Source organism: Salmo trutta, chromosome 16, assembly GCF_901001165.1.
Source record: "Salmo trutta chromosome 16, fSalTru1.1, whole genome shotgun sequence".
NCBI classification, from domain to species: domain Eukaryota; kingdom Metazoa; phylum Chordata; class Actinopteri; order Salmoniformes; family Salmonidae; genus Salmo; species Salmo trutta.
In genome coordinates this window covers 37,863,282-37,886,225 of record NC_042972.1, presented here as the reverse complement: position 1 = coordinate 37,886,225, position 22,944 = coordinate 37,863,282, and the positions used below count along the sequence as shown (strand labels likewise).

Genomic DNA, 22,944 nt, shown 5'->3' with positions numbered 1-22,944 from the left:
GAGAGGAGGGTCACCAGGTCTAACAGACTGGGCTGGACCTCACTAACATGGGCTGTCCGAACAGAGAAATGTGAAGTCCGGTTCCAAATCAGACGAACCAAGAGATTGGACACAGTGGTCTTTAACAGACAGATTAGACTCATATTAGGCATCACACAATAGGTCGAAATGTAGACAAAAGTTATTTTTTTTTGTAATTGAACTGCTTTAGACTTGCAAAGATACCTTCAAATCAACACACCAACCTTAATTCGAGCCCCACAAAAGATAATTGGAATATCATGTTATCGCTATGAAGTATTTATTTAACATTGACGTATTACACATGAATTATGAAACACTTTCAAAGTACAGTATGTAAGCATGTATTCATTAACGTACCAAAAGGAAATTGGAATTGACATTTAATGGAGTTAAGCAATGTTTTATATGTGCGATGTAACTTAACATTATACTGTACATCTAATGTTAAACTGCTCACTCTATCCACATATACAACTGATTCACATTATTTCATCATGTTCAAAAGTTAAACCGAGTGACTTATCATAGGCCTCTTTCTCTACCACAGGGGTGTCAAAGTCTATAGTATTATAAGGGCACATTATTTTCAATTATGTGAATGAGAGTCAAAGTATGGGTAGCTTCTGTAAAGTTATAATAGACAATCTCCATTTATGAGTGTGAATAGATAAAATAATATTGAGGCTAAAATGATGGGAAAGGATGAGAGGACGGACACACATTAAGATACACATTAAGTTATGAATCCCACAAGAGAAAGGGAAAGTATAAGATGATGAGAATGCATACTGTAGATGCGAGAAGGAATTATACAACAAGCAAATGATCATGCTGTTTGTATGTGGCTGCTATGAAAGTTAACTGTGTTTGCGGTGGTCAGGGGTGTATTCATTCTGCCGATTCTGTTGAAAAACTTAAATGGAAGCAAACAGAATGAAACAGGGATAAACATACCTGAATTTGTCCAATAGAAACTCTCATTTGCAACTGTTGGACTAATGATTACACCCTAGATCAACTAGATGCAGGCAAGAGTCTGCAAGGCGATATTGAATATGTAATTTCTCTCTCAAGCTGTGCACCTACGTCGTAAACTTTAATTTGGAAGCTAGGTTGTAACCTCATGATGGGTATAGGGAAAATTTGAGTATCATGTAGTAGCCTAAACCTATCGATGTTACACTGAGCTAGCTGGGTGAATGGAATGTGAATGACAGTCATCCAATATGCTGTAATAGAAATAAGGCCATTCTCATTAAAAAAAAAAAAGATTGGCCTCCCTCATCTTAAACAGCACCGACCGCCAATGATGTATACTACATAAAGGTTACTCAATCATACACTCTGGCTACATCCAAATAACCTTGACATGTGGGTGACCTCCAGAATAGTGTTGTATAATAGTATTATCATAGGAACACTAAACAAGTCTTGTACAGTAGGCTTTCAACAGCTTTTATCATGTGCACTGTACATTTTGATAGAAACAACGCAACACTGTACTGAGTTATGTTTTCTGTTGACCTTGACCTGTTAAACAAAGAAACTGTATATTAATGCCGGGGAGACGAAGTAAAATAAAATAATGTTTCAGAACCATAGAAAGCATGACCTTCTACTGGGATGAAAAAGAGAACTCGGGTATGGAGATGTAAGGGGAATTATACAACAGATTCTATAGAAGTGGTGACAAAATATGGAATCAACCATCATTTCCATCCAGCAGCATAGGAAACTCAAAATAACACTAAGTCTTCAACACCATGCATTCATAGCCAAACATCTCAATTCATTTGTCAATCAACTCTTTTCAAAGACATTGTCAAAGGTAGGCCATTTCCATTGTAGCAGAATAGAATAGAAACAGAAACAGGGCAGGAGATTACTATGTCTCTGTTAGCACACCAAACCACCGATGGCAATGGCTTCAAACAGGGAGTGAACGAAAGGAGATAAAAATGCTTAAGGACACTAGGGGATAGATTTATCAAAGGTTTGTGTGTGTTAAATTGCCACAAAAACCCATACAAAGCATTTTCCCTTTTAGGTGCCTCCACACAGCCACTAATGGCGTCTAGGTGGCTGCAGCAGTTGTAGCCGTTGTCTTTTGTAGTTAATTCAGTAGGCCTTTTGATGTGTAACATAGGTTAAATGAAGTTTGTTGCATATTATCATGCTGGTGTGGATATGTATTTGCTTTAACTGACTTAAAATTGACAATATCATCGTCATCCACAAGAAACATGTATGGTGTGCATTTTGTACTTTGTAGTAATAGAAGTGGGAACATTTAAATGTAAAACTACTAAACTCTGATAGACCAGGACACATCAAAGACATTGCCTTCTATTCCCTCTCATATCTCAGATAACCTATCTATTTATGCAGTAGGAAAAAAATCTGGCGATTAAGGACTCACAGTCAGCGTCCAACACGCTTTCATTTTTCTAAAAGCACAGATTCACTTGTGACACATTGACAGACATTTCACGTATTTCATATTGCCAGGGAGTGCTTGAGGTTTGCTGAACTAATAGAACTAAATAACAGTGAAGTACTTTGTACACCTACAGTAGTTTCTCAGCTTTTCTCAGTCCTAAACAGATGGCTTCTCTCCCAAAGGATCAGATAAAAGAGGTCCATCTTCGGCACTGCAGCATGGTAGATTCAACAAAGTCTCACTCTCAAAGGAATGTGGTCCATTCTTACTCACAAAGGAAGGCTGTCAACCATGGGAGAGAAATATGTGTGTGAGGCAAGCACTGTCCGCTCTGATGATGCTTGATTTCGGCATATCCATTATTGTAAGGAGGGGAGAGGACCAGTTTAAGCTGTCACGAGAAAGGCTCTGGGCCTGTGGCTGAGAATGAGTAAGCAGGGCCATCCAGATCCACCAATGGGATGGCAGTGCCCCATGCTCAGATGGAGCATGCAGGAGCTCCCTAACACAAAGAGTCATCAGCTGGCCTTGTGCTCTGTGCCAGCACTAATGTCCTGCTTTCACATGGTTCATGTTCCTGGAATTACGGGATGGAGAGGATTCAGGGCTGGGGCAAAGATCTGCTTCTCCCCTCTACACTGCCTGAATGTTGATACCCAGATCACACTGTCAGTGGTAGTTGCCATACCATCAGGGTGGTTTCTGAAGACTCCACCCCCGCCCGCTCCGTTGTCCCTTCCCTCAGTCTGTGGAAGCCCCTGCCCCCAGATATGACCGCTGCCGAGGTCACTCTGTCCCTGCGCCCCCTGTCCCGCTCACAGGGGCGTCCCCGCACCCACATCTCTGGGTTGTCACTGAACTCATAGATTAAGCCATCCTCCAGGCTGTGCTCCAAAGACTCCAGGGAGGAGTCCGATGCTTCATCGCCCCCCGCCGTTAGAGGTCGCCCTGGCAACCCCGAGGTGGAGCGCAACCTGTACTGTAGCAGCACACCCCGCCCCTTGCCCCCCCCCTCCCCCTGGGAGGAGCCTGATTGCGGCAGAGACTCCTGGGAGGAGGAGTCACTGCGGTCCTCCTCTCCGCAGGCAGAGTCGGGTCCGTCCGCCACAGAATCCCTCTTCAGTAGCTCTGGGGACAGGGTGCTGGATGTGGCCACCAGGAAGTCCACCGGACCACAGTGGGCATTCAGAGAGGTCATCCCCTTTCCTGCAGGACAGAGATACAACCAGAAAAGAACAATGGTGACATACATACCCCCAGAAGCAACTAGGTATCCTCCTCCATCCTCTGTACCTGTTATTTTGGGGATGCCCTCCAGTTTGGGCACGGGCAGAGTGATGATGATTCCCTGAACAGTGCCCACCCACAGCAGCCCCTGGTAGATGAGCAGGCTGGTGACACGCATGCTCTTCTGGCCTACAACATAAGAATAGGGAAACATGGGGGTTTTGTTAAGTACTGTCTTAACATTGTAAAAATATGTTTTATTGTCACATACACCGGATAGGTGTAGTGAAATGTGTTGTTTTACAAGGTCAGCCATAGAAGTATAGCACCCCTGGAGCAAATTAGCATTAAGTGCCTTGCTCAAGGGCACACCGACAGACTTTTCACATTGTTGGCTCGGGTATTCAAACTAGCAACCTTTCAGTTACTGGCCCAATGCACTAACTGCTAGGTTACCTGTCCCCCTCATGTTGATATTCTTGATAAATATGGTCTGGTACACTCACTGCATTACACACTTCATTTCCAACCTCCCCTTCCTTGCCAAGACTCTGGAAAGGACTGTTGCCTCCCAATTACAAACCCACCTACTAATCAGCAACCTATATATGGGTGGCAAGTAGCCTAGTGGTTAGGAGCATTGGTCCAGTAATTGAAAGGTTGCTGGTTCAAATCCCAGAGTAGGTGAAACATCTGTCAGTGTGCCCTTCAGCAAGGCTCTTAACCCCACTCTCCAAGGGTGTCTCAGGGGGAATGGGATATGCAAAAGTGTTTTATAATCATTTGCAGTGGTGTAAAGTTCTTAAGTAAAAGTACTAATTAAGTAGTTTTTTGGTCTTTACTTTACTATGTATTTGACAACTTTTACTTATATTTCACTACATTCCTAAAGAAAATAATGTATTTTTAACTCCATACATTTTCCCTGACAACCAAAAGTACTCCATTAAATGCTTAGCAGGACAGGAAAATGGTCCAAGTCACACATATCAAGAGAACATCCTTGGTCATCCCTACTGCCTCTTATCTGGCAGACTTACTAAACACAAATGCTTCGTTTGTAAATTATGTCTGTGTTGGAGTGTGCCCCTGGCTATCCGTAAATTTAAAAAACAAGAAAATGGTGCCATCTGGTTTGTGAAATGATTTATACTTTTACTTTTACTTTTGATACTTAAGTATATTTAAAACCAAAACTTTTACTCAAGTAGTATATTACTGTGTGACTTTTACTTGAGTAATTTCCTATTATGGTGTCTTTACTTTTACTGAAGTATGACAATTGGATACTTTTTCCACCACTGCACTTGTGCATGTGTGAAATAGGACAAATTTCAGCACCCACCTAATTATTGTTATAATCGAGCCCTTCCAGTCTGGTTTCCATCCCCTACACAGTACTTAAACTACACTCCTCAAAGTTGTCAATGACCTCACCTCTGCTGATGCTGGTGCCCTCAACATCCTGATTCTCCTCGACCTGGGTACCGCTTTTGGCACAGTGAGCCATCAGATCCCCTCACTAGGCTTGAGGGTCTGAGTGTTGAAGGCACTGTACTCTCCTGGCTACAATCATACCTTACATACCTGATCCACTACATCTCCCTCAATGGCCACACCTCAGCTGCAGTTACACAGGGTGTCCCCCAGGGCTCTGTGCTGGGCCCCTTACTCTTCATCCTCGCCCTTGGTCAGATCCTCTGTCACTTCTACCTTAAATTCCACTGCTATGCCGATAACACCCAGATCTAACTCAGCACCAAATCCCTTTTCAACTTACTTCTAACCACATTAAATCCTGCCTCTCTGCAATAAAAACATGGATGCAACAAAACTTCCTCAAGCTCAACAGTGATAAAACGGAACTCCTCCTCATAGGCACCAAATCCACCCTCACCAAAGCTGGCAACCTCACCCTCACCATTGATGATACCACTGTCTCTCCCTCCCTCCCCCCACACACGCAACCATGGTGTCATCCTGGACTCCACCCTCTCCTTTGATCACTACATAAGACAGACTGTCAAATCCTCATTCTTCACCTCCGCAACATTGCCAAAGTCAGGTCCTCCCTCTCCCATCCTGTTCCTGAAACCCTCATACATGTATTCTTCTCCTCCCATCTTGACGACTGCAACTCACTGCTCTCCGGTATCAACTCAATGGTTCAAAACTCTGCTGTCCGACACCTCACCCACAGTAAGTCCTGGCAGCTCATCACCCCTGTCCTCTGGTGGCATGGCTTGTGTGGTATGCATGGGTGTCCGAGCTGTGTGCAAGTATTTTAAACTTCTTAAGGATCGGCGTCCCGTCAACAGGACAGTTGTAAATTATGCAGAGCCTCATGTTAAGATCGCAGATTTTAGAGAAACAAATGTCGGTACATACAAGTGTCTTATATCGGCTGAAAGCTTACATTTCGTTAATATAACCGCACTGTCCAATTTACAGTAGCTATTACTGCGGAAAAAATGCCATGCTACTGTTTGAGGAAAGCGCCAAACAACAAAACACTTTTTTTCACCTGATAGGTTTGATAAATTCACCTCTGAATATGAAATGTGTACTTACATTCTGAAATCTTACTCTGATTTATCATCCAAAGGGTCCCAGAGATAACATGAAGTGTTGTTTTGTTAGATAAGATAATTTTTCATATCCTAAAAAGGTCCATATAGCATGCACGATCGATTTTGTATATCCACTCGTTCAATTTGCAAAGAAAGGAATCTGTGAAAATCTCACCTTAAACGTTGTTTCAACGAGTCAAATCACATTAGTATGTATACCTCAGAGATCCTAGAACGTAACAAGACTTCACTATATCATTAGGGACACCAAATTTGTTATTAGAGAGCGACGCCTTAATGGCACGATGATGACGCTGGCGGTCATCCCTTGAATGACTGTATCTTTGTCAAATAAGCACCAATCGGGGTCAAACAAAGCTAGCTAGATAGTCAATGAGCTGGGCTTTACGGCAGTAACCAGGTATATGTTGTAAAATGTAGCTCCTAACCTTGTGCGACAGCATGTCTTTTTATTTTGGACACAAATTAAAAGAGTATTCAGAGTTATGAAGTTATGAAAACTGGTTGTTTTGCAAATGTTGAACTTATAATCTGGCTACTCATACTTGGAAAGCTGAATCAAAGTACAAGTATACAGATTTGACGATATTCTTGCAGGAAAATGTAATATGAATGCGAATGTCTCCTTCACGATTTGCCCAAATGTACCTGGGGACTTCACACTAAAAGTATTGTAGTTCACTCATACTTCAAGTTATCCGTCCAAAACTTTGCACATACACTGCTGTCATCTTGTGGACACTATCTGAATTACAACCAGAGTGATGGCTAGAACCGGAACCTTTCTCTTCCATTTCAAAGATAGCGTATTTTCTTCTACCAGATCTATTGTGATATATTCTCCAACATTCAATTCACATTTCCACAAACTTCAAAGTTTCCTTTCAAATGGTACCAATAATATGCATATCCCTGCTTCAGGGCTTGAGCTACAGGCAATTAGATTTGGGTATGTCATTTAGGCAACAAACAAAACATTTTAAGGGGGGCTATCCCTAACAGACAGCTCGGTACCTTCAGCTTGTCAACACCTCTAACGAAAACAAGTCGTGATGATGTCAATCTCTCTTCCATTTTGAGCCATGAGAGATTGACATGCATGTCATTAATGTTAGCTCTCTGTGTACTTTTAAGGGCCAACCTTGCTGCCCTGTTCTGAGCCAACTGCAATTTTCCCAAGTCCCTCTTTGTGGTCCCAGACCACAATACTGAACAGTAGTCCAGGTGCGACAAAAACAGGGCATGTAGGACCTGCCTTGTTGTTAGTGTTGTTAAGAATGAAGAGCAATGCTTTATTATGGACAGACTTCTCCCCATCTTAACTACTGTTGTATCAATATGTTTTGACCATGACAGTTTACAATCCAGGGTAACTCCAAGCAGTTTAGTCACCTCACCTTGCTCAATTTCCACATTATTCATTACAAGATGTAGTTGAGGTTTAGCATTTAGTGAATGATTTGTCCCAAATACAATGCTTTTAGATTTGAAAATATTTAGGACTAACATATTCCTTGCTACCCATTCCAAAAGTCACTGTAATAGCTGACATGTATAGTGTTGAGTCATCCACATACATAGACACACTGGCCTTACTCATAGCCAGTGGCCCTACACCCAAACAAGGGCACTGCGTTCATCCACCTCTGGCCTGCTCGCCTCCCTACCTCTGAGGAAGCACAGTTCCCGCTCAGCCCAGTCAAAACTGTTCGCTGCTCTGGCACCCCAATGGTGGAACAAGCTCACTCACGACGCCAGGACAGCGGAGTCAATCACCACCTTCCAGAGACACCTGAAACCCCACCTCTTTAAGGAATACCTGGGATAGGATAAAGTAATCCTTCTAACCCCCCCCCCTTAAAAGATTTAGATGCACTATTGTAAAGTGGTTGTTCCACTGGATATCATAAGGTGAATGCACCAATTTGTAAGTCGCTCTGGATAAGAGCGTCTGCTAAATGACTTAAATGTAAATGTAAATATCATTAGTACAGATTGAAAAAAGCAAGGGGCCTAAACAGCTACCATGGGGAATTCCTGCTTCTACCTGGATTATGTTTGAGAGGCTTCCATTAAAGAACACCCTCTGTGTTCTGTTAGACAAGTAACTCTTTATCCACATTATAGCAGGGGAGTGAAGCCATAACACATCAGTTTTTCCAGCAGCAGACTATGATCAATAATGTCAAAAGCTGCACTGAAGTCTAACAAGACAGCCCCACAATCATTTTATCATCAATTTCTCTCAGCCAATCATCAGTCATTTGTGTAAGTGCTGTGCTTGTTGAGTGTCCTCTATATGTGTGCTGAAAGTCTGTTGTCAATTTCTTTACTGTGGAATAGCATTGTATCTGGTCAAACACAATTTTTTCCAGAAGTTTACTAAGGGTTGGTAACAGGATGATTGGTCGGCTATTTGAGCCAGTAAAGGGGACGTTACTATTCTTGGGTAGCGGAATGACTTTAGGCATGGAGGGAAGCTGAGGGCACACACTTTCTAGTAGGCTTAAATCAAAGATGTGGCAAATAGGAGAGGCAATATCGTCCACTATTATCCTCAGTAATTTTCCATTAAGATTGTCAGACCCCGGTGGCTTGTCATTGTTGATAGACAACAATACATTTTTCACCTCTTCCACACTGACTTTACGGAATTCAAAAGTACAATTATTGTCTTTCATAATTTGGTCAGATAGACTTGGATGTGTAGTGTCAGCGTTTGTTGCTGGCATGTTATCCCTACAGTAAGTTTGTTTATCTTGCCAATGAAAAAGTCATTAAAGTAGTTGGCAATATCAATGTGTTTTGTGATGAATGAGCCATCTGATTCAATGAATGATGGTTGCGAGTTGGCTTTTTTCCCCAAAATGTCATTTATGGTGCTCCAAAGCTTTTTACTATCATTCTTTATATACTTTATCTTTGTTTCATAGTATAGTTTCCCTCTCAACCATAACATTTTTCAATTCCTCATCAATCCAAGGGGATTTAACAGTTTTTACAGTAATTTTCTTAATGGGTGTGTGCTTATTAGTAACTGGAATAAGCTGACCTAAGTATGACCTCATATACACTATTTTAGGCCCAGCCTGTGGAACTTTGGTTTTCCTAGATATGGCTATTATATTGTGATCACTACATCCAATGGATTTGGATATTGCTTTAAAGCACATTTCTGCAGCATTAGTAAAGATGTGGTCAATACATGTTGTTGATTTCATTCCTGTGCTGTTTGTAAAAACCCTGGTAACTACCAATTGTGCTGTTTGTAAATACCCTGGGAACTACCAATTGGGGAGAAAAAGGGGTAAAAGTACAAAAAATATTTATAATATTAAACTTAACAAGCTTGAAAACAAACCAAAACATTGTTTAGAAAGTCACTTTTAGTTGCCTAGTTTGCTAGATTGACATATATACTATAATGTTTAAATGGATGGGTTTACTGGTGTGAAAATACACCAGCTGTGCTATTTTGGAACACCATGCTGCTGATGTCATGCAGCCTGTCGTTTTTGTATTTATACTTTTTCATACCGACAAATTTGTTGTCGGAAGACAATAGAATGTTCATGATGTCACTGTGACAACTGTATACAGACATGTCGATAGATGTAGCATAAACCAGCCTTTAGTCTTGAAATCTTTGGCTGTTTAGTACACTATCGTACTCACTCTGTTTAGCCTCATGTGAATCCTTAAAGAGATGGGTGGGCTAAGGCTTAAGAAGGTGTAAACGCTGCTGAATGGGTGTAGACAAAGAAAACCTCTCCAGTAGGTGTACAAAAAAAGTGGGGTCACAAGTTTATCAAATTTCAAAGCAGAAATACTTTCCCATTGTTCCCCAACTGTAGTGTATGAAATACCAAGTCTTTACTTTTATCCAATGTAAAAAACACAATTAAAAATGTTGCTACAAAAGACCGAATCGAGCCGGTCGGTCACATTCGTCTCTGGCCCTCTGTGTGATCACGTGAAATATGCAGTATCATTTTTTTTTGAAACATTAGATGATTTTAAAATGGAAAATGACAAAGCTATAAAACATTATCCTAAATATAAACCATCAATTTAGTGAATACCACTAGTATTTAATAGGAGGGTTTCAGCATGAAATATCCTTTATATATTTTTTACACACCTATATATTTTTTAACTATGTCAACATGTCTTTGTTGTAAATGCTTTGAAGCCAAACTGGTGGCAGTTGTAAAAAAAATACAATAATTAGAAAAGTTGCAGAGTTAATTGAAAATAATGCCATTGTTGATTAGATTAAATTAATTTGTCTATTTTCTTGAACAATATGGTCTATCCACTAGAAACTCATGAACAATTTGGACACAGATATAACAAACATACACTACCTTTCAAACGTTTGGGTCACATAGAAATGTCCTTGTTTTTCAAAGAAAAGCAATTTTTTTGTCCATTAAAATAACTCCAAATTCATCAGAAATACAGTGTAGACATTGTTATTATTGGTAATGACAATTGTAGCTGGAAACGAGAGATTTTTTATGGAATATCTACATCGGCGGACAGAGGCCCATTATCAGCAACTATCACTCCTGTGTTCCAATGGCACGTTGTGTTAGCTAATCCAAGTTTATCATTTGAAAAGGCTAATTGATCATTAAAAAACCCTTTTGCAATTATGTTAGCACAGCTGAAAACTGTTGTCCTGATTAAAGAAGCAATAAAACTGCCCATCTTTAGACTAGTTGAGTATCTGGATCATCAGCATTTGTGGGTTTGATTAAAGGATCAAAATGGCCAGAAAGAAAGACCTTTCTTCTGAAACTCCTCAGTCTATTCTTGTTCTGAGAAATGAAGGCTATTCCATGCGAGAAATTGCAAAGAAACGGAAGATCTCGTACAACGCTGTGTACTACTCCCTTCACAGAACAGCGCAAACTGGCTCTAACCAGAATAGAAAGAGGGGTGGGAGGCCCCGCTGCAAAACTGAGCAAGAAGACAAGTACATTAGTGTCTAGTTTGAAAAAAAGCTGCCTCACAAGTCCTCAACTGGCAGCTTCATTAAATAGTACCCGCAAAACAGTAGTCTCAACTTCAACAGTGAAGAGGCGACTCCGGGATGCTGGCCTTCTAGGCAGAGTCGCAAAGAAAAAGTAATATCTCAGACTGGCCAATAAAAAGAAAAGATTAAGATGGTGAAAAAAAACACAGACACTGGACAGAATAACTCGAGCTTCTTCAATGTTGACGTTGAGACTGGTGTTTTGTGGGTACTATTTAATGACGCCTATGTAGTGTGACGACCCTCCCACTCTGTCTGCCGTATTCTCTCTTGTTCTTGTTTCTTTATTAGGAGGCCGGTGGGCGGAGTTGGAAGGGTCGTCAGAGAAATGGGAAACACCTGGGCTCAGGTGTTTCCCAGGATAAATGGACCTCTTCCCCATTCATTGAGGAGACTCTCTCCACACAGACACCTTGCTGTTTTTGGTTGTGTAGTTTTGTGGTTTTTTTGGTTATTTGCTTTGGCACCTTTCAACACTCAGCATTATTACATTCAAGTATGCAACACACTCACTTACACTACTGATTACTGATTACACATGCCATTGTTACCTACTTAGTTGCTTTATTTAATAAATATATATTTTTGTTACCCTTTGTCTCCACGTTGTCTCCCTTTTGTTACGAACCCTGAGCCGGTTCGTAACAAGTGGGGGCTCATCCGGGATCTTGAACTTGTGTTTGGGAGAAAACGTGGAGGTATGTTAAATTGAAGTGCTTGGTTTGTTAGTTTGAGTTTGGTGCTCAGTACTGGTTGCCTTTGTTGGTTTGGTTTGTGTGCTGTGTTGGAGAGAATACATTGGTTAGTTTCCAGGCCTCTGCCCAGCCTGGAAACACTTGTTCTACTCGCTGTGGGAACATTGGTCTGAGGTGAGTACAATCAGCTGTGTACCTCGGTGGGAGATTTGGTTAGGGTAGTGAAACTTACTACCGGAGCTATAGCCTTTTTCCCCTGATAGGCTTAGCGACGTGTTTCATTTTGGAATATGTTGGGCATTGTTAATGTTTGTTATTTTTGTGTGGTGTCTGTGGACTGAGCAGTTGTCTCGGGAGCACATCCGTGGCTTGGTGGAATCTACCAGCGTGCTGGGGGGTTACTTCCTCGCCAGCGGGCTACAGTGCATAATTACCCACCGCAAATCTGCATGAAGACTAGGGTTGAGTTATTGTAGGTTTTGGGGAAGCTCCATATCTCATTTTTTTTTTTCTGTGGTACCAGTGTGATTGTTTTTTCTCTTGTTGTGGTCTGATGTGCTCAGAGGGGTTGAGTGAGATTTTTTTCTCTCCCTTTCCTCTCTCTCTCTGACTATGGCGTCTAATGTAGACGAGTTCATTCGCTTTCCATCAGAGGAACTGTTAGACTTATGTACTAAAGAACAGCTGTTGAAGGTTGCTGAACACTACAAAATTGAAATTAGTGATAAACGTCTAAAAAATTCCATTAGGTTAATATTGAAGGCCAATCTGATGGAGAGTGGTATTCTTGACGTTACCACTGGGGCAGCCTCTGCTGAGGACTCGCCGTCTCCCCGATATGTCACAATTACCGCTCCATCGGTTAGTCCTAGTAATCTTCTTTTTGAACAGCAGAAAGAGCTGCTTCTGTTACAGCAAGAGCACGATCGTGAGAAGCTAGAGTACGATCGTATAAAATATGAAAAGGAATTGGAATTTAAACAGGATAAGGAGCGTGCAGATCGGTTGAAATATGAAAAGGAATTGGCTGCTGATCAGTTAAAATATGAAAAGGAATTGGCTGCTGATCAGTTAAAATATGAAAAGGAATTGGAATTTAAACAGGATATGGAGCGTGCAGATCGGTTAAAATATGAAAAGGAATTGGAATTTAAACAGGATATCGAGCGTGCTAAAATCAAGCTGCAACAAGAGCGACTAGAGTTGGTTAGGGAAGGAAAGCTCTCAGGAGAGAGTTTGCTCTGGGAAGGTGACCCAGAATTACTTAGGAATCGTTCCTCTTTTGGTCGTGCCCCGGACACATTTGACATTGTTGGGAATTTACGGTTGTTGCCTCAGTTTAATGAAAGGGATCCTGAGACATTCTTTTTGTTGTTTGAGCGTGTTGCTAACGCTAGGAGTTGGCCTGATTCTGATCGCGCTTTGATGTTGCAATGTGTGCTGACTGGTAAAGCGCAGGAAGCATATTCAGCTCTTAGTGTAGCCGACAGTGTCATTTATGATAAGGTTAAAACGGCGGTGTTACAGATTTACGAATTGGTTCCTGAGGCTTACCGCCAACGATTTAGAACTTTAAAAAGGGATGATAAACAAACTCATGTTGAGTTTGTGCGACAATTATCTTCACAGTTTAATCGCTGGTGTTCCGCCTCTGCAGTTATGACTTTCCAAGGGCTGTGTGAGCTGATTATGTTAGAGCAATTTAAGGACACAGTCCCTGATCGTATAGCCACGTATATTAACGAACGGAAAGTTAAAACTGTCGCTGAAGCTGCGGTTTTGGCAGATGAATATGTTTTGACTCACAAAACTGTTTTTGTAGAGCCCCGTATACGGAGTGAGTGGAGACGTTCGGAGAGATTTGGACCTCGGTCACCGAGATACTCTGGTTCACGGGCAGAGTTTTATTCAACTAGGGTTGAGCCTGACTCCCATGGTAAAACTGACTTTGGTCAAGAGTGTCACTACTGTCTAGGCTCAGGACATTGGAAAAACGAATGTCCGGTTCTTAGGTCCAAGGATAAGTTCAGTACAGGTACTTTTGTTAAATCTAAGCCTACGGCGTTAGCTGCGCCTGTTCCACATCAGTTCACTGCCGACACATTGTCTCATGCCCAGGGGCAGGTGAAAGTCCATATTGATCCAGACTATTTACCTTTCATTACGGAGGGTTTTGTGTCTCTGTTAGGAAGTAAGAACCTAGTGCCAGTGAAGATCCTAAGAGACACAGGTGCCTCTGAATCATTTGTGTTGGAATCTCTGTTACCCTTCTCTGCTGAGACTGATTCAGGGAATAGCGTGCTAATTAGGGGAATAGGTTTGAACACTCTGTCAGTTCCATTGCATAGATTAATGTTGGATTGTGGACTGGTGAAAGGTGAGGTTGTTGTGGGGGTGCGTCCTTCATTGCCTATTGAGGGTATTGACGTTATCCTTGGGAATAACTTGGCTGGTGAGCGTGTGTGGCCTGTTGTGTCTCCAGCTCTAGTGGTTTCCACTACACCGGTAATTGTAGGGATTCCTGATGAGAGTGCGCAGAGTTTCCCAGAGGTGTTCTCTGCGTGTGCAGTGACGCGTTCTATGATCCATGGTGATCTAGTTACTGCGTCGGTAAATGAGAATACCACAAAGACGTCTATCACTGTTTTCCCCGTTATTCCGTTACCTGTACCCCGCTCCGATCTAATCGATGCGCAACGGACTGACCCCACATTAGAGAAGTTGCGTGACCAAATTGTGCCTGTGGAACAGTTGGGAGATGTTGCACATGGATATTTTCTCCAAGAGGATGTCCTGATGAGAAAATGGATGTCTCATGGTAGTTGTTTTCTGGGGGAGGCGATTAGTCAGGTTGTTGTACCAGTTAAGCTTCGTGAGTTGGTTTTGACCACTTCTCACAATGATGTTGCTGGACATATGGGTGTGAGGAAAACCTACAATCGTATATTAAGACATTTCTTTTGGCCTGGATTGAAGAGAGATGTTTCTGAGTTTATCAAAACTTGTCACACCTGTCAATTAACTGGTAAACCTAATCAAGCTATTAAGCCAGTACCACTGTTTCCTATTCCGGTACTCAGCCAACCTTTTGAGTACCTGATTATTGATTGTGTTGGTCCTCTGCCTCGTTCTAAAAAAGGTAGTAATTATTTGTTGACTGTGATGTGTCAGACCACTAGGTTTCCGGCTGCCTATCCTCTCCGGTCTATCACGACTAAGTCTGTGTTAAAAGCTTTGACTCAGTTTTTCTCACTGTTTGGAATTCCTAAGGTCATTCAGAGTGATCAAGGATCAAATTTCACCTCTACTCTCTTTGGTCAGGTTTTACAACAGCTCCATATTAAACACAATTTGTCTAGCGCCTATCATGCGCAAAGTCAGGGAGCACTGGAACGTTTCCATCAAACACTTAAGTCTTTGTTGAGAGCTTATTGTACTGAGATGGATAAGGATTGGGAGGAGGGGTTGCCTTGGTTACTGTTAGCCGCTAGGGAGGTTTCACAGGAGAGCACAGGTTTCAGTCCAAATGACCTTGTGTTTGGACATAGGGTGCGTGGACTTTTATCTGTTCTCCAGGATGATTGGAAGTCTCCCGAGCCTCCTCAGTCCTTGTTATCGTATGTGTGTGATTTCCGGCGACGCTTGTATGCCGCTGGTGAAATGGCGAAAGAAAAGCTATCATCTTCACAGGAAAGGATGAAGGGCATATTTGATCGTCGAACTGAGCCTCGTCACTTTAGTCCAGGTGACCGGGTTCTTGCTCTGCTGCCAATTATTGGTTCTCCTTTTCAAGCCTTGTTTGAGCGGCTGGCTGCAGGTCACCTCACGATCAATTTGGCTAAATGTGAGTTTGCTCAGGCAACTGTTACATACCTTGGAAAGGTGGTTGGGCAGGGTGAAGTGCGTCCGGTTCGGGCTAAAGTGGTAGCTATTGATGCTTTTCCACCACCAACTACAAAAAAGGAACTTATGCGTTTCTTGGGAATGATTGGTTACTACCGTGGATTTTGTAGGAACTTTTCTACTGTGGTCGCTCCCTTGACAGAATTGTTGAAAGCTAAGGCTGTTTACGTATGGTCTTCTCATTGTCAACAGGCTTTTGAAGATGCAAAGAGGTTGCTTACCTCAACTCCGGTGCTGGCTGCTCCTCGTGTGGATTTGTCATTTACCTTGCAGGTGGATGCTAGTCATGTGGGGGCAGGTGCAGTTTTGCTGCAAGCAGATGTGTCTGGGGTTGAGAGGCCTGTTAGTTTCTTTTCCAGGAAATTTGATCGTTGTCAGTTGAATTACTCGGTCATTGAAAAAGAAGCGCTAGCACTCATTTGGGCGCTACAACACTTTGAAGTGTATGTTGGGTCGGGGGTAGTACCTATTGTGGTCTACACCGACCATAACCCTCTCACCTTTTTCAGGTCCATGATGTGTCCCAATCAGAGGATAATGAGATGGTGTTTATTTTTACAATCCTTCCATCTCGATGTGAGGCATATCCGGGGAACTGATAACGTGATTGCTGATGCGCTCTCTCGTGCGCCCTGTTCCTGAATATTTATGTGACTGACCGTTGTTTGGTGTTGTCGTGTTCTGTCGTTCCTGTCTGTTCCCTCCTGGTCTCGTTGTTTTTTTTTCCTCTTAAAAGTTGCTTCCTGTACACAAAGGTTGCTGAGGTCTGGGGAGAAGGAGGTTGGCTGGGGCAAGTGGAAGATGAACATGTAACCTCTTGTAAATTTGGGACGCAGAGGCTGGTATGTTGTTCCGGGGCCCTTGTTGGTCCCCGGTTTTATGGGGGGGGGTGTGACGACCCTCCCACTCTGTCTGCCGTATTCTCTCTTGTTCTTGTTTCTTTATTAGGAGGCCGGTGGGCGGAGTTGGAAGGGTCGTCAGAGAAATGGGAAACACCTGGGCTCAGGTGTTTCCCAGGATAAATGGACCTCTTCCCCATTCATTGAGGAGACTCTCTCCACACAGACACCTTGCTGTTTTTGGTTGTGTAGTTTTGTGGTTTTTTTGGTTATTTGCTTTGGCACCTTTCAACACTCAGCATTATTACATTCAAGTATGCAACACACTCACTTACACTACTGATTACTGATTACACATGCCATTGTTACCTACTTAGTTGCTTTATTTAATAAATATATATTTTTGTTACCCTTTGTCTCCACGTTGTCTCCCTTTTGTTACGAACCCTGAGCCGGTTCGTAACAGTAGATATTCCATTAAAAATCAGCCGTTTCCAGCTACAATAGTCATTTACAACATGAACAATGTCTACACTGTATTTCTGATCAATTTGACGTTATTTTAATGGACAAAGAAACGTGTTTTTCTTTCAAAAACAAGGAAATGCATAAGTGACCCCAAACATTGAAAGGTAGTCTATACTATATATTAATACACTGCTCAAAAAAATAAAGGAAACACTAAAATAACACATCCTAGATCTGAATGAATGAAATAATCTTATGAAATATTTTTTTCTTTACATAGTTGAATGTGCTGACAACAAAAGCACACAAAAATAATCAATGGAAATCCAATTTATCAACACATGGAGGTCTGGATTTGGAGTCACAGTGGAAAACCACACTACAGGCTGATCCAACATTGATGCAATGTCCTTAAAACAAGTCAAAATGAGGCTCAGTAGTGTGTGTGGCCTCCACGTGCCTGTATGACCTCCCTACAACGCCTGGGCATGCTCCTGATGAGGTGGCAGATGGTCTCCTGAGGGATCTCCTCCCAGACCTGGACTAAAGCATCCGCCAACTCCTGGACAGTCTGTGGTGCAATGTGACGTTGGTGGATGGAGCGAGACATGATGTCCCAGATGTGCTCAATTGGATTCAGGTCTGGGGAACGGACGGGCCAGTCCATAGCATCAATGCCTTCCTCTTGCAGGAACTGCTGACACACTCCAGCCACATGACGTCTAGCATTGTCTTGCATTAGGAGGAACCCAGGGCCAACCGCACCAGTATATGGTCAAAAAGGGGTCTGAGGATCTCATCTCGGTAGCTAATGGCAGTCAGGCTACCTCTGGCGAGCACATGGAGGGCTGTGCGGCCCCCCAAAGAAATGCCACCCCACACCATGACTGACCCACCGCCAAACCGGTCATGCTGGAGGATGTTGCAGGCAGCAGAACGTTCTCCACGGCGTCTCCAGACTCTGTCACATCTGTCACATGTGCTCAGTATGAACCTGCTTTCATCTGTGAAGAGCACAGGGCGCCAGTGGCGAATCTGCCAATCTTGGTGTTCTCTGGCAAATGCCAAACGTCCTGCACGGTGTTGGGCTGTAAGCACAACCCCCACCTGTGGACGTCGGGCCCTCATACCACCGTCATGGAGTCTGTTTCTGACCGTTTGAGCAGACACATGCACATTTGTGGCCTGCTGGAGGTCATTTTGCAGGGCTCTGGCAGTGCTCCTCCTGCTCCTCCTTGCACAAAGGCGGAGGTAGCGGTCCTACTGCTGGGTTGTTGCCCTCCTACGGCCTCCTCCACGTCTCCTGATGTACTGACCTGTCTCCTGGTAGCGCCTCCATGCTCTGGACACTACGCTGACAGACACAGCAAACCTTCTTGCCACAGCTCGCATTGATGTGCCATCCTGGATGAGCTGCACTACCTGAGCCACTTGTGTGGGTTGTAGACTCCGTCTCATGCTACCACTAGAGTGAAAGCACCGCCAGCATTCAAAAGTGACCAAAACATCAGCCAGGAAGCATAGGAACTGAGAAGTTGTCTGTGGTCACCACCTGCAGAACCACTCCTTTATTGGGGGTGTCTTGCTAATTGCCTATAATTTCCACCTGTTGTCTATTCCATTTGCACAACAGCATGTGAAATGTATTGTCAATCAGTGTTGCTTCCTAAGTGGACAGTTTGATTTCACAGAAGTGTGATTGACTTGGAGTTACATTGTGTTGTTTAAGTGTTCCCTTTATTTTTTTGAGCAGTGTATATATGTTTTAAGTTATTCAAGTAAAAATGACCATAAATTGCTATACCTGTAAATTGCCAATGTTACCGGAATCACTTACCGGTAGCTTTGCAACCCTAGTTATCACTATAAATGAAGATGCCATAATTGTGAATTTACAAACAAAACAGGAGACAATACATGAGGTTTATGTTTTTCTGGTCCCTCAGTCATTGGCTCTCATGGTACTAATATCTAGAGCTCCACTTAATATCTACGGCAATCACCTAATTGAATTACAATAACCGCAATGTGATCGCTACTCAAAGAATTTGCATGGTTGTTCTGTGTCACACTCAGATTATGACGTGTGATTCGCATGAGTGGTTAGAGAGCACCTTAATTGATCCATTTCACCACGCATGAACACAGCTCAAGTTTGGAAGAAACAGCAGGGTTGTGCAACTAGGGTGCGGATGCAGGATCACTGAGGTGCATGTTAATAAGTGTCTGCAGAGAGGAAGCGATCTCAGAGGGTCACAAGAGAGTTAGAAAGCATAGTGAAGAACTCAATTTTAGAAATGTCAGCCAACTGCTTACATAGAGATTGTGTCTATTTCTAGTCTGTGTCACAGAGTGCTGCATCAGAAAGGCAGCGGTTGTCATGAACACCCACTGCAGGGTTAACATGAACTGTAAAGTTAAGTGAGAACATCGTCTAGGAACAGCAATGAAAGAGAATAATGACAAAGACTGGAGTTTAGGGAGGTTGTAGCACTTACCTGCAGTCAAATTACCTAGTGGCCTCATGGGTGGAATGTTATTCATATTTTTCCTAATTTCCTAATTAATAATCATTATTTTAAAAAAGCCACCTAAAATCCGATGTTTCTATGTCAAAAGGTTTTGGTATATTTCAATCTTCTGTGTATATAAAGTTGGGATGCAAACTCAAAATTGAATACATTTCAACTATATATCTGACATGGTACGTCTTCATTTTTTTACGCCCATAACCATGTGTTTGAGGTGCATACTTAAAACAAATATATATTTGTTTAAGACTCTCAGGAAACACTCTGTGACCCTGATTTAGCCCGCTGCTGTAAAAGGTTAAGCGATCCTCCACCTCTGATTTCTACAGTAACGAGGGCTGATCTAAGGAGCGTTTTTTTGTGCTAAAAATATGTTTCTAAAGATAAATATTTTGCTGTGATATTTCAAATGAGGACCTTTTCAAGTACAGTACCAGTCATAAGTTTGGACACACCTACTCATTCAAGGGGTTTTCTTTATTTTTTATATTTTCTACATTGTAGAATAATAGTGAAGACATCAAAACTATGAAATACCACATATGGAATCATGTAGTAATCAAAAAAAGTGTTAAACAAATCAAAATATATTTTTGAGATTCTTCAAAGTAGCCACCCTTTGCCTTGATGACAGCTTTGCACACTTATGGCATTCTCCCAACCAGCTTCATGAGGTAGTCACCTGGAATGCATTTCAATTAACAGGTGTGCCTTCTTAAAAGTTAACTTGTGGAATTTATTTCCTTCATAATGCATTTGAGCCAATCAGTTGTGTTGTGACAATGTAGGGGTGGTATGCAGAAGATAGCCCTATTTGGTAAAGGACCAAGTCCATATACTGGCAAGAACAGCTCAAATAAGCAAAGAGAAACGACAGTCCATCATTACTTTAAGACAAGACAAAAACCATCAAGCGCTATGAAGAAACTGGTTCTCATGATGACCGCCACAGGAAAGGAAGACCCAGAGTTACATCTGCTGCAGAGGATAAATTCATTAGAGTTACCAATCTCTGAAATTGCAGCTCAAATAAATGCTTCACAGAGTTCAAGTAACAGACATCTCATCATCAACTGTTCAGAGGAAACTGTGTGAATCAGGCCTTCATGGTCAAATTGCTGCAAGGAAACCACTACTAAAGGGCACCAATAATAATAAGAGACTAGCTTGGGCCAAGAAACACTAGCAATGGACATTAGACCGGTGGAAATCTGTCCTTTGGTCTGATGAGTCCAAATTTGAGAATTTTGGTTAGAACCGCCGTATCTTTGTGAGACGCAGAGTGGGTGAATGGATGATCTCCGCATGTGTAGTTCCCACCGTGAAGCATGGAGGAGGAGATGTGATGGTGTTGGGGTGCTTTGCTGGTGACAATGTCTTTGATTTATTTAGAATTCAAGACATACTGCATTCTGTAGCGATACGCCATCCCATCTGGTTTGCACTTACTCCCAATATCATTTGTTTTTTAACAAGACAATAATCCAAAACACACCTCCGGGCTGTGTAAGGGCTATTTGACTAAGGAGAGGGATGGATTGCTGCATCAGATGACCTGGCCTCCACAATCACCCATCCTCAACCCAATTCAGATGGTTTGGGATTAGTTCGAACGCAGAGTGAAGGAAAAGCAGCCAACAAGTTCTCAGCATATGTGAGAACTCCTTCAAGACTGCTGGAAAAGCATTCCTCATGAAGCTGGTTGGGAGAATGCCAAGAGTGTGCAAAGCTGTCATCAAGGCAAAGGCTGGCTACTTTGAAGAATCTCAAATATAAAATAGATTTTGATTTGTTTAAAACTTTTTTGTTTACTTCAGGATTCCATATGTGTTATTTCATAGTTTTGATGTCTTCATTATTATTCTGTCTTCATTATGACATCGGACAGAAACCCCTTGATGAGGAGCAGCACATTAACCCTTTGCATTCGTACCCATATACAATTTGAAAGTGGCAGATTTGGTCACTAATAAGAACCGAAATTGAAACATGGTGGCTGTACAGTAACATGCTATACATGATGTCAGAGCTTTGGCTCTGTACTTCACAGCGCTGTGTGGGTTTTGACTGACAGCTGTTCTGAATTTGAGCATCGCTCGCAACAAGAAGTTTCCTCCATCCCTCCCTGTAATTAAGCAACTTTTAGAAATGTTTTATCTCACTGAATGAAATGCTGTAAATTTAGATGACTCAATGTATTTTGAAAGATGCCACTTTGAGGACTATTATAAATACTGCTTTGATGTCATACAAGCAAGCCAAACACCGGTGAGTGCTAATGTGCACTTTACATTTCCAAATCATAAAACCTACGTCATATAGTGTCAAAGTTTACGATCACTATGTTTGATGTACAGTTACAAGATGACATGGCATCATACCCTGGATTGTTCTCTACAGAATGAGCCTGTTTGTTTATTTTGAAGTATATGAATGCACTCATGACTCCTTTCTATGCGCACCAAAATTTTGGTCTGTTTCTCTGAATTGCCATGTGAAAGCCTAACACTGTAAGATCATATATTATAACTTAGCTAGTCATGATGGCAATAGAACAAGCTTTCAAATCATGTCCACCTGACCCAGATTGCAATTTAAAATAGACAATTTTTGGATTGCGTTCCTCAACAGCACAGCTAGGAGAGCTCGAAGAAGTGCCTGATAATGTAGTTGAAGACTCTTCTTTAATCATAAAAGTTACAATTGATAACGGATTTACTCTTTGACCCAGTTTTTTTTCACTTTAAAATGTTGATTTCAAAGTTTAACAAACCATACAACTCTATGCACAAGGACTACTTTCAAAAATTTCTACATGAAATTGTGTAAAAACTAAATTGGTGGAGGAACTGTGCCGATGCAAACTTTAGTAACGGAATTACAGTAAAATCTCCCTCAGGTTTTTATGCGACCACATTTTCAAAACTCTGTAAAATATTTGCTCCAAATTAAGATTCAAAGATGTCTGCAGAAAGAATGGGGTGTCAGCTATGACATGGCACCTTGAGTTAGAAAACATCTATTTTGGTTGTTGAACTACAGTAAGTGAAATGGATTTACACCGGGTTACGGAATTGTGGTAACTGAATTGCATCATGGATCCCTGATCTGTACTACACATAAATGCATAATTATGGAAATGAATGTCATTTTGCTCATATTTCATACGTTTGGACTGTGGTGGC

The 22,944-nt window shown here is 42.0% G+C and overlaps 1 protein-coding gene across 1 annotated transcript in view; it reads right to left on the bottom strand.

Moving 5' to 3' along the window:
* Positions 1-279: 279 nt before the first annotated feature.
* LOC115150715 (rho guanine nucleotide exchange factor 10-like protein) overlaps positions 280-22,944 on the bottom strand; it is a 178,176-nt gene continuing 155,511 nt past the window's right edge. Inside the window, exons 26-27 of the mRNA XM_029694267.1 lie at positions 3,758-3,880; positions 280-3,670 (exon numbers count right to left, since the gene is read on the bottom strand). Coding sequence (XP_029550127.1) covers positions 3,126-3,670; positions 3,758-3,880 — 668 coding nt within the window. The 3' untranslated portion in view covers positions 280-3,125. The remainder of the gene's footprint in view (positions 3,671-3,757; positions 3,881-22,944) is intronic.